The sequence below is a fragment of the Thalassophryne amazonica genome, chromosome 15 (assembly GCF_902500255.1).
Source record: "Thalassophryne amazonica chromosome 15, fThaAma1.1, whole genome shotgun sequence".
Taxonomy (NCBI): domain Eukaryota; kingdom Metazoa; phylum Chordata; class Actinopteri; order Batrachoidiformes; family Batrachoididae; genus Thalassophryne; species Thalassophryne amazonica.
This window is the reverse complement of record NC_047117.1, coordinates 91,515,341-91,535,356: the sequence shown is the minus strand read 5'-3', so window position 1 is coordinate 91,535,356 and position 20,016 is coordinate 91,515,341. Positions and strand designations below refer to the sequence as shown.

Sequence of the window (20,016 nt, the reverse complement as noted above, 5' to 3'; positions counted from 1 at the left end):
TTTCAGCCTTTCAGAGTGCCGTTTGGGTCAGTTAATTCTGGTATGTTATTAAAACCAGTTTAACATAAACACTGTAGGATTCTTGTTTTGTGTGTTTAATATATATATATATATATATATATATATATAATTTTAAATGCGCAAAAAAAGTCATGTGAGGTCATTTGAAATGTTTTCAGGAGACGTGCGCAGAAAGTTAAATTTAGGGGGAAAAGTTTCCTGAACCAAAAATAAAACCACAATGAGTAATGAGCTCTGCCAAGTGCCAGAGGGGGATGATGTTGAAGTCACAGAGATAATTAGTTCTGTTAATGAGGATGTACAGCTGCACAGGGGTGTTTGAGGCTTTTTTTTTTATTAGCTTTCTAAGTTCAGATTTTTTTTTTTTAATTTACTTTCTAATTTGAGATTTATTAGTTTTATTCTTCATGTGCTTTGTTGTATTATAGTTATTTTGGGGGGTTTATGTTGATCAGTGCTTTGATGTTTGAAAAAGTGCGATACAAATAAAATTATTATTAATGTAGAAATAAACACTTGACTGAAACAGAAAAATGGCCGATAAGATCCATGAGGGTACTGATAAACCCCCCCCAAAAACAACAACAAACCCTTAACCACAGCGTACTATGAAACTGAACACTGAAATGCATCAAATAATTTACCAGAATAAAATTATACAAACATTTGTGTGACGTATTTAAAATTCATAAAGTTAATCTCATCTAACAGCATCTAAAACCCGGTTGAGAAGAGTCCCGCCATCAGTGCTCCGACTCAGCTCTGATCCACGTGAAGTTCAGATAGCAGATCCAGAAAAAGTCCAAAAATTGCCGAACAAGTCTTTAAAAGTCCGTCAGAGTCCGCTGGTCCAAGCATCTCTGTGTTTTTCTATCTGGACGTCTTCAGCTGAAGACTCCACAGTGACAGTCTCTGGTGTGAATCTTCAAGCATCTTCATGAAACAGCTGTTAGTGACCCGATGACCTGAACGACCACAGGCTGCTCGCACCTACAATGAAGGTAACACCGCTAGAACGTAGAGATTTTTCATGTAAACCCCAAGCAGAATCGTCGTTCTGTGAACCCCAAACGTCCACTTCAAGAACCAGATCCAGAAGTCCACAGCGTTCTGGCTCCAGACATCGGTAACTGCCTGAAACAGTCAGGTGTCTGAGAATCACCAGGATTTATAAAAAGTGTGATGTGCGTCTGTCCATCTGAAGAAAAAATGTGGACAGCAGAAATTTATTTCTCAAAGTCCTGATTTCTGCTGAGAATTCATCTTTTTTTATTAGAGTCTCAGAATCTGAGCTGCACAGTGATGATATCACGGCGATGAGCCACTGACGAGCACTTCCTGTTCTCTGCATGAACTGCTGACGTCCAGCAGGTCCGACACCTTTCACTTGGTATAGTTTCTCTTGTGCTGAGCTCCAGGGCTTGAGGAGCCCAAAGACCTTGCGTGCCTTCTCCAGCGCTGGCGCAGGACAAAGTCATAGTTGGCGGTGGTGCACATGGCATAAACACGTTGGCTTTGTCGGGGATCTGCAGCTCTGCAAAACAACATTCACTGTCATTTTAAGTTCAAAATATATCTGGAACAAGTTTATCTGCAGTTTGTAATTATATATAAGCTATGGTCACCAATTTTTTTTTAACATCAATTAAAATACTACATTTAACATAGTTTTTCTGCACTGAGAAACCCACACAAAATTGCATGCAAAATTAACGTCCGTCATTTAGTTTGTTTTCATACCTTGTGTGACATTGAAGAATTTAAACCTGTGTCCACCAGGGGGCAAAATCATGCCAAATAATTTCTGGTTTGAGGGCAGAATCTCATCTTTGTCTTGATGCTGATGTCACTCTGGTCCCTGTCGAGCCACACACTGATGCCAGTGTGCACAAAAACGCCTCCACCATTTGTTTTTGTCCCAGAAACAGTCAGTCAATAAACTGCCACCGCGGGTCGGTGAAAATTCAACGCCAGGTTGTGTGAAATAATGTACGTAAACACAGGATACATGTGGATCCTCGCGCAAGGCTCAACAACGAGCTGAAGTGAACGCGAGATACAGCTCAACTAGCTCGACCATTGAAGGCAGCTGATTAGTGACCAGTGACACAGAGGGAACGATAACAGAAAAGAAAATAAGTGCAAACTTTTTCCCCAGATAGAGAACTGTACAGCTCTTCTTCTGAAAGCAGCATCAGGTGACAGCGCAGACCGAATGAAGCTTTATGTCTGATATTAAATCTTCTTCCTGAAAGTTACACATGGACCCAAAACCTTCATTATTAATATGAAACTTTGATGCAACAAATGTTACTGTAAATTCAGCCAGTAAAATACACCAGGTTGAATGACGATAAACAAAATATCATTTTAAACAATTTGTAGTTTAGCCACCGCAGACGCAGAGACAGGAACATTCAAAATGATAAACCATTTGGTTTCATGCCCATAGATTTGGCAGATTGCCATCTATGCAAATTCTGATCCAATTTGCATAATGGCAGACGTACAGGTGTACCAGCCACCAATCAGATCAATCCTGCCATTGTCTCAGCATGAAGACAAAGCCAGCGTAAAATAGCACGTGAGGACACGGATCAGGAATAAACAGGGATAAGAGAAACACACGTATGAACAGCTGGAAAACAAAAACAAACAAAAACACTACACAACTGGAGTGAGAGGAGGCGGCTCACCTTTTTCATTGGTGATGACCTGGCTGAGGCTGAAGTCGTGGTAGCTGATGCCCTCCATGCAGTGTTTGTCCAGAGCCCTCTGAATCACCTGGGCTGTGTGGTCCTGACTGGTCAGCTGGAGAGCAGGGTCAGAGGTCAACAATCAAAGAGAAGAATGAACAAAATGTATAAACCTGCAGCTGAACCAAGTCAGAGTGCAGCCGTCCACTTGGGAACAATGAATGCAATAAAGTCACATCATCAGGACACACAGACGTACCTGTGTTCACTTACAGGTACAAAGAGAAAATTTTTTTTTTTTTTTTGATGGATTTGATCTCTCAACACTTAACTGAGAAAATGAAATAAAACCATCAGATGTGAGCGCTCTGTTCTCTGAAATGGCTTCAGCAGCTTGTGCTGATCAAAGCAAAAACAAAACTCACCATATTAACATAAGAGCTGCAAAGATTATTTGATAATTGTTTTGTCATTTAAAAAAAAGTAAAAATGGAAAATTCTTTTGATTTCAGCTTCTTTAATGTGAATATTTTGTGCTGCATTGCACCTGTCTGACAGTAAACTGAATATCTTTTGGATTGCAGACAAAGATTTGAATGCTGATCAACATTTTATGGACCAAACAACAGACTAATCAAGAAAAGTCACCAGTCAACTGCTTATGAAAATAATGGTTAGTAGCCCTGCTGTAAATCCATTCTGCTGTTCAAAAATAGAAAAATAAAAAAAAAGCATTAACCATTATTAGATTGCTAAGTGTCAAAGAAATTTGTTTCAGCAAGAATTTGACATTAAACCTCTAATGGTAAATTAAAAAGTACAAGTTAACGACTATAAGCTCTGAATAAGTGTTTATACCGAGCTGTAAAGTTAAGCACGTTCTGTGTGGCAGAAAAAACAAAGGACTCTGGTCTCGTGTCCCAGTGGCTTTAATGAAGAAAAAAAAAATGCTTTCACTCACACAAAATGTCATTAATTTTATCTTTAATCCAGAGCTGTTTAGTTCTTTAATATCTAAATTAATCCTACAGCAGTCTGTTGGCGACCCTTCGGGATAATCTATATATGCACCAAAATACAACCCCTGGCAATAATTATGGAATCACCGGCCTCAGAGGATGTTCATTCAGTTGTTTAATTTTGTAGAAAAAAAGCAGATCACAGACATGACACAAAACTAAAGTCATTTCAAATGGCAACTTTCTGGCTTTAAGAAACACTATAAGAAATCAGGAAAAAAAAATTGTGGCAGTCAGTAATGGTTACTTTTTTAGACCAAGCAGAGGGAAAAAATATGGAATCACTCAATTCTGAGGAATAAATTATGGAATCACCCTGTAACTTTTCATCCGCAAAACTAACAACCTGCATCAAATCAGATCTGCTCGTTAGTCTACATCTAAAAAGGAGTGATCACACCTTGGAGAGCTGTTGCACCAAGTGGACTGACATGAATCATGGCTCCAACACGAGGAGATGTCAATTAAAACAAAGGAGAGGATTACTCAAACTCTTAAAGAGGGTAATCATCACGCAATGTTGAAAAGATGTTGGTTGTTCACAGTCAGCTGTGTCCTAAACTCTGGACCAAACACAAACAACATGGGAAGGTTGTAAAGGCCAACATACTGGTAGACCAAGGAAGACAAAGCGTCAAGACAGAAAACTTAAAGCAATATGTCTCAGAAAATCGAAAATGCACAACAAACCAAATGAGGAACGAATGGGAGGAAAACTGGAGTCAACGTCTGTGACCGAACTGTAAGAAACCGCCTAAAGGAAATGGGATTTACATTACAGAAAAGCTAAACGAAAGCCATCATTAACACCTAAACAGAAAAAACAAGGTTACAATGAGCTAAGGAAAGCAATCGTGGACTGTGGATGACTGGATGAACAGTCATATTCAGTGATGAATCTCGAATCTGCATTGGGCAAGGTGATGATGCTGGAACTTTTGTTTGGTGCCGTTCCAATGAGATTTATAGAGATGACTGCCTGAAGAGAACATGTAAATTTCCACAGTCATTGATGATATGGGGCTGCATGTCAGGTAAAGGCACTGGGGAGATGGCTGTCATTACATCATCAATAAATGCACAAGTTTACGTTGATATTTTGGACACTTTTCTTATCCCATCAATTGAAAGGATGTTTGGGGATGATGAAATCATTTTTCAAGATGATAATGCATCTTGCCATAGAGCAAAAACTGAAAACATTCCTTGCAAAAAGACATATAGGGTCAATGTCATGGCCTGCAAATAGTCCGGATCTTAATCCAATTGAAAATCTTTGGAAGTTGAAGAAAATGGTCCATGACAAGGCTCCAACCTGTAAAGCTGATCTGGCAACAGCAATCAGAGAAAGTTGGAGCCAGATTGATGAAGAGTACTGTTTGTCACTCATTAAGTTCATGCCTCAGAGACTGCAAGCTGTTATAAAAGCCAGAGGTGGTGCAACAAAATACTAGTGATGTGTTGGAGCGTTCTTTTGTTTTTCATGATTCCATAATTTTTTCCTCAGAATTGAGTGAGTCCATATTTTTTCCCTCTGCTTGGTCTAAAAAAGTAACCCTTACTGACTGCCACAATTTTTTTTTTCCTGATTTCTTATAGTGTTTCTTAAAGCCAGAAAGTTGCCATTTGAAATTACTTTAGTTTTGTGTCATGTCTGTGATCTGCTTTTTTTCTACAAAATTAAACAACTGAATGAACATCCTCCGAGGCCGGTGATTCCATAATTTTTGCCAGGGGTTGTAATTCAAAAGCAACATTTTTTAGCCGCAGCAGAGTAGAAAACCACGTTCCAGCATCTCACGTGGTTTCAGAGATATGGTCATTAATGTAATTTATAAGCTGTTCCATGAAACCTCCAAACCTTCCTTACCAGAATGCTTTTGTAGACGTTTCCATTGCTGACGGACTCCACACTGACCCGGATGATGCACGAGTCTGCGACCTGCTTGTTGTAGAAGGGCAGCATAGCTTGAGGAGAGCAAATGGAAGACGGCGACTCGGCGCTCATTAACAAGGAGGCGGAGCTTAGATCTGGATCGGAGGAGCAGCACGAGACACTGGACAGAGGAGTCGAGGACATGGAGCTCAAAGTGAAGTCCTCTGCAACGTTATGTAGAGACCCTGAGAAAGACTGAAGGTTGGAAGAGAAGGACAAAAATAAACTCAGGTTTATAACAGAACTCCTTGGTGTTTTTCTGTATCCTGGCACACTGATTGGTTTTGTTACATGTTTTTCTTCACACCTTCAGTTTGACCTGGAAGGGAGAGGGCAGAGGAATCAACAGATCGTCCATGTCTGAACTGCTGGATCCAGAGGATGACACGCTAATCTGGTCCACATGGGCTTTCCTGCTTGAGCTCTCACTGGCTGATCGCAAGCTAAACGCACCAACAGATGCAAGAAAACAACAGATGTTTGGTTTTCATCCAACCAGGATGAGCTCTTCCTGATGTTTGTATGTTCATGCTTGATACTTAAAAAATAAATAAATAAAACTCCCATTTGTTACTGCAAAGGTTCTTCTGACTTACGAGGTGAGCTTTTTGGTGAGCAGACGATGGCTCCACAGGATGGGGGAGCTGGGACAGGGATCAACCGGAGGCTCCAGGTCCCGAGAGAGCTCATAGCTTCAAGAGACAAAAACAGCAGGAACTAAAACACAACTTAGGTCAAAGAATCGATTAGCATCACTTTATGTGGGAATGAATGAGACTTCATCAATATCAAGGCCATTAAAAATTCTGGTTACTGGTCAGATTCCCTTATTGATTCCTGATCAAATTTCCATGTGGAAAACAGATCTACACAGGATTCCAGCATGGACGCAGCAGTTTTCCTCGTGGCTACATAGATACGAAGTCTGACATCATGACGTACGACTTTTTGCAACACCGACGGCATCAATAAGAGGAACTGATCATTTGAGACATAAAGGTCTGATGGACTTCTACAATATCAATGACTGACACAGAACCCATGAAACATTTTACGGCCCTGGATAAAATCTGCAGGTTTAATGATCAACCTAGTGAGAATAACAAGCAAACATCTACTGTGATGTCACCTTTGACATGAGGACATGAAATCCAACTAGAAGCGAAGCCCTAAAGGCCCAGATGTTGTTGAGCTCGGCTGTTGTCAGGCAGATTTATTTATTTTATAGTTTTCCTTCCTGATTCTGACCAGCTGGATGTGAGTAAAGAGGTCATTGTCCTGCATGTCCCACCTCTCCTGATCTGTGAGCAGCGCGCATGCTTGCAGCCAAGTGGTGATCTGAGATTTTACTGGAAGGCTGTAATGGGAACAGGAAGCCTGAAGCTGTCGGATCTGGGAAAGAATCTCAAACTCCTGAAGCAAAAACAATGAAGACAGCAAAGATAAATATCTAATGCACAACTCAACACAGGCTGTAAAAACGGACAAGAGCAGTCATTCATACAAAACACCACTAGGGGGCAAAACCTACCCGCCTGCGCTTTTCAAAGTTGATCAGGTCACCCTGTGGAAACGGGAAGGAAAAAAAAAAAAAAAAGTACTTCAGTAGAATAAAGAGGGATCTGTGGGCAACACGTGCACTTACCTCCACGGTGTCTGTAAGAGCTGTGTCCAGCATGGTGAGGGAGGACAGGTAAGTGCCCAGGTACGGCACGACGCCGCTGTTCAAATTCTGAGGACAGAAAAATCAAGTGTTTTAAACGCTGCAGCCAAACAAATCCAGATGTGCAAAATTTAACTCATACATCACTGGATTATGTATGACAGATTTCTTCAACATTAGTACATTAGAGTTAAATGCAGGTTAGAGAAAACCAGCTGATGCTCACTGGTACTTTAATAAGAATCTGTGCAGGAACACAAACACGAATCTGTTTAATTGTCATTGAACAAAAGTAGAATGAAAATGAAGTAGAGACTCATTTCAGTGCTGTTGAAGAGACACTACAGATAAGAACTAATAAAAACAGATGACAGACAGACACACACACCTTCAACCACTTATCCGGGATCGGGCAGACAGACAATAAGAGTTAAAAATAAAAAGTAGAAAAAACTACATAATTAACATTAAGAATATCACACATCTGTATCGAGTGTTGAAGTTCCAGTGTTATCAGGTTTGTTCAGCGCAGTGGTGGCTGTGGTGTAAAAAACTGTTCTCCAGTCTGTTAGTTTTGGACGTGATGGTTCTGAAGTGTCTCCCTGAGGGTCACAGTTCAAGCATGTGATGACCAGGGTGGGAGGGGTCTCTGAGGATGCTGTGGGCTCTCCTGAAGCAGTGGGTGCTGTAGATGGCCTCAAGAGAGGGGAGAGGACAACTAGTGAGTTTTTGGCCGCTGTTGATGACCCTCTGCTGTGCTTTCCTCTCGGCAGCAGTGCAGCTGATGAACCACAGTGTAATTCCACAGCTCAGGACCAACTTGATGGAGCACTGGCAGAAAGCCACCAACAGCCTCTCTGACACTTTGTTCTTTGTGAGAAGTCTCAGGAGCACAGTGGTGTTTGTTGTCCAGGTCAGGTCCTCCTTCATGTGGGTCCCCAGGAACCTGAAGTCTGAGACCCTTCCACATATTCTCCATTTATGCAGATTGGCTGAATGTCCGGTTTATCCTTTCCAAAAGTGATTATTAGTCCTTTGGTCTGAGAGGTGTTGAAGATCAGACTGTTCTCTGTACACCATACTGACAGCCGCCGGACCTCCTCCCAGTAGTCTCCACCCCTCCCAAAATGAGTCTCACCACGGTGGTGCAGTCAGCAAACTTAACGATGGCACTGCTCGGATGGGTGGGTATACTAAGGAGAGATGGGGTCATACTGACTCGTTGAGGGCGCTCTGTCAGAAAATCTGTGATCCAGTAGCAGATGTGTTGTGAGAGTCCCAAGTCCAGAAGTTTTGTGACCTGTCTGTTTGGTATGATGGTGTTAAAAGCAGAGCTGAAGTCATTGAAGTGCAGTCTGGTGTAGCTCCCCCTGCTGTCCCAGGTGTGTTGTGGAGGGCTGTAGCTGTGGCATCCTTTGTGGGGTGGTTTGCTATGTAGGCAAACTGATGTGGGTGGCAGCAAGCTTGTTGTGATGTGACTCCAGACCAGTTTCTCAAAACACTTCACAATTCAAGATGTAAGTGCCACTGGCTGGTAGTCACTGAGGCTAATGATGGCAGCCTTCTTTGGTATGGGAATGACTGTTGACGTCTTCAAGTAGAGTGGAATCTTACACCGAGACGGGGACTGATTGAGTATCTCAGTGAAAACACCAGCCAGTTGATCTGCACAGTCCTTCAGCACCAACCCCGTCACACCATCTGGTCCAGCAGCTTTCCTAGGGTTTAGTGTGCCTCTCACCTTGTGTATCCGCACCATGAGGATGTGGCTGCTGAGGTCTGGTGGATGCAAATCGACCACTGGTGGCTCAACCGTGATGTGGCCAGAGAACTTATTCAGGTCCTTGGCCAGTTGGACGTGACCATCAGCTGCTGTGAAGTTGTTGGACCGGAAATTGGCGATATGTTGGACCTGATGTGGTCCTCAATCTTCCTTGTCTATGCTGTCTTGGCCTCCATAATGCCTCCTTTCAGATTAGTTCTGGCAATGTTGTACTGGGCCTCATCCCCGACCTTATATTAATGTTACGCACTTTCAGTAGGGCCTGAACGTGTTTGCTTCTGACTTGGGAACACCCTAATGCACCTGTTTACTGTGACAGTGTCGACACAGTGTTGGATACAGCTGAGTACGGTGGAGGTGTATGTACTCTTCCAGGTCCTGCACCTGCTGTGAGGCACCATCGGGCCAGGTTGAACAGTCTTTCTTGGGGAGGTGTTTTTTTTTCCTGAAGGGGTTGTATGCCGGTATCAGAAGCAGGGACATGTAATCAGACGAGCCCAGGTGACATAGATGTGATGTCCTGGAGCCATGCTTGATATGGATCTGATGACAGTCTGACAAAATTAGACTGCCGCCTGTCATTTTGCATGAGCTGGGAAAACTCATTTTTTACACAGAAAAGTAAGAAGCCAAAAAGGTTCTTCCTCCTTCTTACGGTTTGTCTGGAGACAAAGCAGAGTCTGGGTGACTTGGAACCCGGAGACGGGCTGCTCTCTGCCTGCAACACACAACGCATGAGCTTCAACAAAAAGAAGTTCAATCTGAAGTCTGACCGACCCTGCAGGAGGTTTTTATTTTATGTTTTGTGCCATTTTTAAAAGTCATTACACAAAGCTAGCTATAGTAAACAGATCATTTACCACACCCACAGTAATTATGTAGTACTAGGAGAAACCCGTGATTAGGTTTAGCCAGTGTTCCTAAAAAAATAAAAATAAAAAAAATAAAAATTGCTGAGAGGGCCAAACAATTTCTTGTAAAAATAAATATTGTGAAAATGTAAGAAGTAGAAATATTTGGCGCAATTGGAAGAGACTGACATGAAACTGTGGATAAGTACCCCAGATTTACAGAAAAATACAGTTTACATTTTGGCCACAGGATGTAGAAGCACTGGATAGGTTGAAATCTTGCCTTTTCGTCGGAGGTGCATTTTTCTGACTCCAATATCTCTTGAACCCTTCCACACTGGTGCAAATGTAGAGCCGCCTATTGCGGCGTTGCGTTTTGTTTTACGCCCAAAATGCGCACGTACTCAAACTTTTTCTGTTTGTTGCATTTGCAGATTTGCTTGCAGCTGCGTATGTGTGCACAGTCGCGTGTAGCCCTTGCCGCTATTGAAAACCAATTCAACTCTTTTTTTAGTTTCCTCCTGCCGGCTGTGCAGAACACATCACTGTGCTTGGAAAACAGTGGACTGTATCATGAGGTTTTTACAGTTGCATTGCTGCCACGTATGTAGCCAAAGCTGCCATTATCTGCCTCTGTGGAAGTGCGCTCTGTTCTCTACTGCACGGTGTGGTGCACGTCAGAAACACAGTAATTTAACATTATTTTATTTTTGTCTTGGTGGATCATTTTTCATTGTGTAGCGATGCTGCTGAGTCTGGGCTGTGGTAAAGGCTAGCTGTGAATGAAGCGCTGTGACTCTAAACTTTTGAAGCTCCTGTTGCTCCAATCAGGTCCACTGATTTGATCAGACCTGATCGATCAGGGTGTTTGATGAGCACACCGACAGCAGCGACTGTGCTTTATTTAAAGAGTCACAGCGCTTATTCAGGTTTGATCAGACCTGAGAGAGACAGAGACAGAGCAAGCAATGAACTGTTTGTTTCTGGATTGAGTTGAGGTTCGAGTCCCTGTTCTGAGCACACACACACACACACCACCACACCACACCCACACACACCATACACACACACACACACACACACACACCACACACACCACCACGTCCATCAGTTAGATCAGCTGTCCTGAGCACACAGAGGTGCTGCAGCTGTGTGATCGTTGCCCTCCAGCTGATTCACTCTGGATGCATGCACTCAGTTTCGGATGTGGTACAGTAATGCAGTGTTGCGCAGACCTGCTTAAAATGCATATTTTGTTGTGTCCAGTGCTCTACGCTGAAAAAAATTAAACATGTTTAATTTCTTCCGCTCTACGCGAGTAGCCCTCAAATACTGCTGCATAAGGAGCAAAAACTCGACGCAGAGCTGCTAAAAGTGGGCGTAGAGCTGCTCAACTCGGCATAGACGGTACACCACAATATGCAGCTCTACCTTTGCGCCAGTGTGAAAGGGGTTTCAGGCCTCGGTCCCACCAAATAATAAACCATGAATAATGAGCCACCCATGGGTGTGTCAGTGATTATTCAAAGAATGATACACATTTTAAGCCGTCACATATCCACTACTAAGGCACCTCTATGTGCCTCTCTGTATCTCACATGTGCCAGGTATCGCCCTATAGTGAGCCAAAACCGACCTGTCATTTGAGTCCCGTCCAGCCTCGAATGGCTCGTGTCACCGTATATGATCCACGTCAAGCCGCACATGATCCAGTAGTGCCATGTAACATGACATTGGCGCACGTTTAGGCATGGGTTTGGTCCAAACCTCCAGCCCTCCCACACTCGGTCCCTTTAAAGTGTGGGTTTTCAATTCACAGCATCCATTCAAGATGTCACATTTTTTAAACACAGTCCAAAAATAGACGCTCCTGCACAGTCTGGCCGGTGTGCGCATCCGTGCGCCAGGTTGCTGTTCACCTGTGTTCCAGAGTCATTAAATGCACCAGACCAGCCAGAACCAAACCATGGGTCCCTGGACAGTTGCTTCTGCGCTTCTTCTCACTGGCTTTATTTCTTCCGTGGCTTATACAGTCATTCTGACACTGTGATCCAACTTTTCATTTTGTGTTCGTACGTTAATGTCTGCAAAATCACTCTTTTGCGTGCTCTCGTTCTGCGTTCCTGGACAGTCACCTCTGTGCTCCTTCTCGCTGCCTTTTATTCTTCCACGGCTTTAAACACAGTCATTTTGACACCGTGATCCAACTTTTAACTTTGTGTCCATATCTGCAAAATCAGTGTTTTGCCAGCTGGCATTCTGCGTAAATGCTCGTCTTGAATGTCAGTCATTGCGTCAGTGCGCACACACAGCCGAGCTCATCTGATCCATGAACAAGATGTTAAATCCATCATAAACATACTTTTACAGCTCCTTATATAGAAGGAATGAACATGCAACTGTTTTACCAAGCTGTTACAATAAAAACATTACAAATACTTGCATTTAAGCTGTTCCAAATATGTTCTCCACCTCAGTGCAAGAGAGAGAGAGGGGAAAAAAAAAGAGTCCAGGTGAAACAGTCCTCTGTGATGTGAAGCAATTAGAGGTGTTTTTAACTGCCAAACTGACAGAAAATAATTATTTTATATACAGCGTCCGGTGCACAAAGCATGTGAAATTGTAGTGTGCAAGAGGGCGGAGCCAAAAAAGCCAATCCGGTCCTCGTAGCTGCTAGGTGCTTGGATAATGGGCTTTTAACAGCCTCGTCCTCACCACAAACATGCCTCTAAAATCCTCATAGTAACTTGTACACAAACTGCCCCACTTCTTGAAATTAGCGCCAGCCTCAGAGATGAGCCTTGTTAGTCAAATATTCTGCCTCTTACAGCCACTATTCTTCCACGACTGTTGAATAGCTCCTCTCATACCAAAAAAAAAAAACAAAAACAAAAAAAATGCTGCGTGACTCATTATTCACTGTTCATTATTTGGTGGGACCAGGGCTTAACTTTCAAGTTTCCAGCCCAATCACGGCCTAATTCAGGCATGTAGCTGGCAACACCCAGCCAAACCCACATGCCAAGTTTGGCTCAGCTGGGTCCCATATGGAAAAGTGTTTTTTTTTTTTTTTCCAGATCCCAATAACTTTTAGGGTTGTGTGCGATCATGACATAATGAAGTATGCACTGCTCCACCCCCAGCGAACCCATGTGCAAGTTTCGAGCAAATCGGCCCAGCAACTGCAGAGAGGTTGTCCGGAAACCTTTGCGTGACAGACACTACTATACTAGGAATTATTATAAGAATATAAATTACTGTACGACTATATGTGCAGTAATTACACAGTGATGATGTCACGTGTGCAGTATATCTAATGCTGCTACCTGTGAGTATCGTTCAGTTTGTTTGTGGTAACCAACAACAATGAGCCTTTTATTATTTATAGAACCTCGACTGATAACTGAAATCACTGAATAAACATTCAACTGTTTTTCCAGAAGGAACTAACTAGCAGATGAAGTGGAGCCTCAATGAACATTAAAATATGATTTTAGATTATTAAATTATGAATAAAGTGTTGAGTAAAACACACTGTGTGTGCATTTATTTATTTTTTTATTTAACCAGGTTAGTCCCATTGAGATCGAGACCTGCATGTTCAGCAGTTTGTCATAAGTCAAACGGTAAGACTCCTGCACTGGAATAACAGGAAGTAACCACGGTGCATTAAGTGCCCTCAGTAGCATCTTGAATTAAAGGCCACCTGATCCCAGTCTAGCCCCGCCCACCCAGGCCACCAGCTGGCTCAAATAATTACAGTTTTCCCTCAGGAGCAGTGACGAGCCCTCAGTCCACATTCTCTTTAAGTGAAAAACACAAGTGTTTACCGCCACCAGGAGATCTCTGCTGGTTAGCACGTTGTTCTCATCCGGGAAAGTTTCACACAGGTGTCCAAAGGTGGTCATAGAGTCCCTAAAAGAAGGAAGATTATTTTGAAAGCTCTCTGATGAAAAGGTGTCCTTAAAGTAGAAAGTGTGGAAAGTAAGAATAGCAGTTTTCTTCAGGCTGAATGTTTGCTGACCTGCTGACAGCAGCCCAGGTCTTCTTCAAGCGATACACAGCATTTGACTGGAGAGCTGAAAGGATCGCCCTCAACGAGGAGAAGTTCTTCATCTGCCTGCACTCCTGCCAACATGGAACACAATAAAGAGTTTCGTTAAACTCTCATACACTTCGCTAAACTCTCAAACACTTCAGATTCTAAGCCTGACCTGCGCAATGGCTATCCACCTCTCGATGACGTGTGCCCTGTGGACGTGGCCACCGCGCGAGAATCGTGGTGAGCTCGGGGCATTGGAGGAGTCGTGGAAGGGAGAGGCCGAGGTGGGCAATAAGGTGGGAGAGGAAGTGGTCGGGGGAAGATGACGGGCAGAGGAGGGACGTGATGACACGGTTGGTGACGGCATTGAACTGGGAGATGGTGGCACGGACAGTAGGAGCAAGGTTGCGGTTTTCTTTCTTGTCACGTTGGGACCAAACACAGCCCAGACAGTGGAATGGCACAACTTTGATGAAAAGTTCCTACAGTGGAAAATACAGTGGGCAAAAATAAGGAAAGCACTGAAAAGAAAGAAGTGAAAAACAGATTTCTCAGACACCTACAGCATCCACACGGGTCAGCTGCTCTGCCAAGTCTCTGGTAGAGAAGTCCATGAAGCTGTGTTTGTCCTCCTGCTTGCTGAACGTTTCTCCTACTCCTTCCTGGCCAGCATGCTGCTCGGATGCAGATCGGCTGCCGTCTGTCAAACAGGCACAAAGATCACCATGGCAACGCGTGGACGCTGACTGACATAGGAAGACTTTGTGAGTATCAAGAAAACCGCTTTACTTCCTTCCTAGGAATCAACTGCTATCAGGGAGAAACATGACTTCAAACTTTTAGACGCTACACGCGTTCCTGTTGCCGCAGTTTATCACAGCAATAAACGTGACAGCAGAGCAGTAAAACAGACGATAGCAATGGTTTCCAGAACTGTTTAAAAGTCTGACTGGATTGTTTATTGTGCTTCATGGCAACTTTCTTGCATGCAAATTGGCAAACATCCTGTTGCCAAGTACCTTGTTCCTGGAACCTCTTCAGCAGGTTCTCAGCAGTTCGAGCTAAGCGCCTGAAACTGACGTGCTGACGCAACTGGGAACACAGTCGTCGGAGATCCTGGTACTGAGGGGGGTCACTGAAGTCCTCACTGTATTCCTCCAGCCAGAGTTGGATCACCGGGAGTAAAGTGCTGAGGAAAATCAGCCAGGAAATTTAAGGTGCAAGGAGAAAAAAAAACAAAACAAAAAAAAAAAAAACCATACGTATATGCAAATTTCTGCACTGTTAAAGTAAACATCACAGGTCACTTTGGGCTGTTGTCAATCAAAGTGAGCTCGATTGAGCAAGGAATGCCCGCACTCACCTGCGTGGGCAAACAGTGTTATCCAGGCTGGCGGCTGAATCATCTCTGCAGAAAGAAACACGACGACGGGTCAGGTGAAGAGGACATTTACGAGTAACAACATGTGCAACACAAGAAATCTCAAACCACAAAAGAGACCAAGAACCCTGCCCCAGCAATTACAGCGCCAAAAGACTACAACTATAACTGAAGTGTATTACAATGCTGAGAAAGTCAAATGGGTCTGTCACCAAGGTCATAACCTGACAGGAAGGTTTTGCTGGATATCTGCTGGACAGACCGACAACACACATGCACACGCACACGTCTGCTGTGTCACTTGTCAACACTAACACTGCACTTACCTTTTTACTTGGTTCATGTAAATTAGTACAATGTCCATCAAATGCAGCGTGGACTTTAAATCTTGCACATTTGATTCCTCCTTCATACCATCCACCCTCATTCAGAACATGCGCTATACTTCAATCAATCAATCAATTTCATTTATAGCGCCAAATCACAACAAACAGTTGCCCCAAGGCGCTTTATTGTAAGGCAAGGCCATACAATAATTATGTAAAACCCCAACGGTCAAAACGACCCCCTGTGAGCAAGCACTTGGCTACAGTGGGAAGGAAAAACTCCCTTTTAACAGGAAGAAACCTCCAGCAGAACCAGGCTCATACTTGCAATGGAATCTCCCTAAAATACGTTAAAATTAGCTGTAATTTGACAACATACTGTACCACAGATTTAAAAGTACTTGGATATATTAACAATTACACTTCAACACAATTTAAAGCATAATTTTTGTGAATTATTGAAAGGAAATACACCTTTAAATATCTAAACACAACTCTGTTTGTTCTGCATAAATAAATGAAGTAAATCATGTTAAAACAGGCACTTTTTAAAAATGATTCAACTTGATAAACAAGCACCTTTGGGCCACCATACTTGTCAGTACAAATACGCAAGACAGGAGTCAGTTTATACTCAAAGCTCACGTTCCAGACGTGCAGGTCTGCTGTTTTTAAAGCACATATTCAACACATTTCATCTTCCAGGGCTGCACACCGACAATGGTATCCTCCTTCAACAAACATATTTAAACCCCAATTACAGACAACAAATATGGTAACAGTAATTATAAAAACTGTAACGACCACATGCATTCAGCGGGTTAAATGCCCAAATCGTTCTTCAAGATGACAAACCAAAACAAGAGCCTGCAGCTCAGCTTTTCTCAGCAGTCCAAATCATTATTTGAATTTTTTTCCCCCTGGATGTGGGTGATGAGGAGTAAGTTGTGCACCAATAAGAAGTCACAGACTCTTAATTTAGACTCACGTCCCAGTTTTCTTATTTACACAGAACAATTTACAGTGAGTCAACAGCAGTTAGTCTGCTGACTTTAACAGACACAGAAGTTAGTCTGCTGATGTCAGTAGATAGTAGTTAGTTAATCTACTGGCTATTAGTAGTTAGTCTGCTGACATTGAGCAGACTGTTAATAATAGTTAGTCTAGTAGTTATATGACTGTTAGTAGTGTAGCAGTTAGTCTGCTGATAGGTAATAGCCTACTGGCTGTTAGTAAATCGTTAGCAATTAGTTATTCTGCTGGCTGTTACTAGACTGATGGTAGTTAGATTACTGAGTGGGTTAGTCTGTTGACTGTTACTCGTCTAGCAGTTAGTCTGTTCATCGTTACTAGACAGTTGCTAGTGCATTAATCTCCTGGCTGTTAGTAGACTGTTAGTAGCTAGTCTGCTGATGTTAGATAGCAGTTAGTGAACCTGCTGGCTGTTACTAGGCTGTTGATAGTTAGTGCAGTAGTTAGTCTGCTGACGGTTAGGTAGATAGATAGATAGCAGTAGTTACATCTACCGGCTGTTAGTCAACTGTTGGTGGTTAGTTAATCTGCTGGCTGTTACTAGACTGTTGATAGTTAGTGCAGTAGTTAGTCTGCTGGCGGTTAGGTAGATAGATAGTAGTAGTTACATCTGTTGGCTGTTAGTCAACTGTTGGTGGTTAGTTAATCTGCTGGCTGTTACTAGACTGTTGATAGTGCAGTAGTTAGTCTGCTGGCGGTTAGGTAGATAGATAGTAGTAGTTACATCTGTTGGCTGTTAGTCAACTGTTGGTGGTTAGTTAATCTGCTGGCTGTTACTAGACTGTTGATAGTTAGTCTGTTGACTGTTTACGGGAGGTGATGGTCTAGTGGATAAGCTGTTGGGCTTGAAACCAGAGGATCCTCGGTTCAAATCCCAGCTTGACTGGAAAATCACTAAGGACCCTTGGGCAGGGTCTTTAATCCCCTAGTTGCTCCCGGTGTGTAGTGGGCGCCTTGCGTGGCGGCACCCTGACATCGGGGTGAATGTGAGGCATTATTGTAAAGCGCTTTGAGCGTCTGATGCAGATGGAAAAGCGCTATATAAATGCAATCCATTTACTTATTTACTGTTAGTAGTCTAGCAGTTAGTCTGCTGATTGTTAATTGTAGTTAGTGTGTTAATCTACCGGCTGTTAGTAGACTGTCAGCAGTAAGTGTGCTGACTTAGTAGACCATTGGTAGTCTTGTTTTGGACATGTCTGTTGTGATCGAGTATCGGTGTAAATCTACATGTCAGAGTTGAACAGAATTTAATTGGATGCCTGTTTCGAACACGGATTACTCGAGCACGTTCTAGCGCCCCCTTGGGTAAATCTGAGGCGATCTACTGATGTTGGATAATGACACTAAATTTGTGGCTAAAATGGGCAAATTGCCTGAATGACCTGTTTTGGATCAATGTCTCTGAGTTTGTTGGGTTTTGGGGTCAAAATGGAAGCGGCACACTGCCCCCCCCCCCCCCCCGTGTGGTGTTGGGTAACTAAATACGGTGGAGGAGGGGAAAGGACGCCATGCATTTCACTCACACTTGCCTCAGAGGGGGTCAAAGGTGAAACATTCCTCCCGGAGCAGCAAGTGTCTGGGAATTCCTTCAGATCTACACATTCCTACATGGAAAAACAAAACTACAGAGTAGCTGGTGGAATTCTTCTTTTTAAAGGATGACAATTTAGCTGCAAAATGTAGATGTAAAAATCTAATTTTTACAAACAACAGTAAAAATCTTTGAAGCAAAGTGGCCACATGTGCCTGATGACATCATACAGGGAAACTGTAGTGGAGTGCTATCCTGTAGGAGGCAGTAGTGAGTTAAGAGCAATTGCTCTTCCTCTGCGTTTTTGCACTTGTCTGTCTCTCTGACACAGAGAACCAACAACCTTCCAAACTCACTACTGCCTCCTTCAGGCCAGTGTACTGTAGGCGTTCAGCACTGCTTTGCGACGTCATCAAGTACAATGTATTATTCAACACACAATCATCTATTCTCCCAACACATCTGCCTTAAAAAAGGCAAATAAAAAGACTTTAATAGAAAACTGATCTAATCTACGCTCGAGTCTTCCATGTTGCTTCTAGCAAACTAGCTGAAATTTCACATCTTTTAAAGAAAATCCCTCTCTGATCCACTGCACAAAGTATCTGTAAAACTTGTAAAGTAACACTATGCAGCGTTTCTTCAACAGCTACAGCAACCTAGGTGTCTTGGTGGCTTCCCTCACTAGTTTCCTACTTGAACAGTCACTCAGATTGCGAGAAGCGCCTCCTCCTCCGGACAGCTTTATCAAACAGTACCATGCCGTTTGTATTTTTTCATGATTCATGGAAATGATGTCCAAGAAAATGTTCATGTATTAATCCCCAGACAGCAGAACTGGACAAATAAGGACAGAGAATGGACATTTTCAGGACATTCTCCGTCAGTAACCTGCAGCTTCTATATAACATGCAACAGCAGCCCCCACCTCCTGGTGCAGGACATTACATCTGCAGATGCGGGCGTGCGCTGACGTCATCTCTCTCCAGCTTTTTAAATTTTTTTCCTCCAGGAGCTGCTGATGTGCTGCACTGTCGGTTATCTGGAGCGTGTCGGAATTAGTGTTACATCAAAGCTTGACAGGGTTTGGTAACCTGATTTTTAGGCTGATGCTGTTTTTTGTTCTGTAACATTCCTCACTCTATTTTTAGGGAGCGCTCTAATATGCTCCTGCAGTTCCACTGACCTATTTAAACTGCGCCACCGTCAAACACAGGAGTGTTAATGGCTTAACGCTGTTTCTAGGTCAGTGGGACAGCATGAACGTATTTCTTCTTCTTTTCCGTCAAGTTCGTTTTTCTTTTTTTGGCTCTTCGTAAATCTTTTGGAATTATTTGACTGATCAGACATTTTCCTACATCTCTTGTTGATTCGGCCCAAATCATCCATCTTCATGATGAACCTTATAAACGTATGCTATGGTATATTATTTATGTATGAAGATTAGTGAGGGAAGCCACCAAGACACCCACAGCAACTCTGAACAGAAGGCAGTATAAGCAAATGTGGGCGAGCTCAACCTAGACTTCCATGTCTTCTCCGACACTCTACAGTGAAGGAAAAAGTCAGTTATCTGTCTCGTCCCTCCAATCACAGCCACAGAACGTTACAGCAGCTCACAGTGTCCCAGTGCATATACAGAGGTAACCAAGTTAGTGCACTTTAAAGATAAAGATGAGACATGTAAATAGTGTTATAATAGTTTCAAGGTCACAATGCCTTTGTGCAACTT

At 42.9% G+C, this 20,016-nt stretch overlaps 1 protein-coding gene across 1 annotated transcript; it reads right to left on the bottom strand.

Annotated features, from left to right (window-relative positions):
* Nucleotides 1-318: 318 nt before the first annotated feature.
* Nucleotides 319-18,697, bottom strand: LOC117526679 (ral guanine nucleotide dissociation stimulator-like 1). Its single transcript, XM_034188731.1, is given in 18 exon segments — nt 319-1,526; nt 1,529-1,555; nt 2,718-2,832; nt 5,607-5,867; nt 5,980-6,115; nt 6,269-6,364; nt 6,964-7,085; nt 7,204-7,236; nt 7,318-7,404; nt 9,774-9,839; nt 13,794-13,884; nt 13,994-14,097; nt 14,184-14,331; nt 14,333-14,493; nt 14,575-14,711; nt 15,031-15,200; nt 15,375-15,493; nt 18,641-18,697. Coding segments are annotated over 18 exon segments (2,052 nt in total). The 3' UTR covers nt 319-1,404.
* Between the last annotated feature and the right edge of the window lie 1,319 nt (nt 18,698-20,016).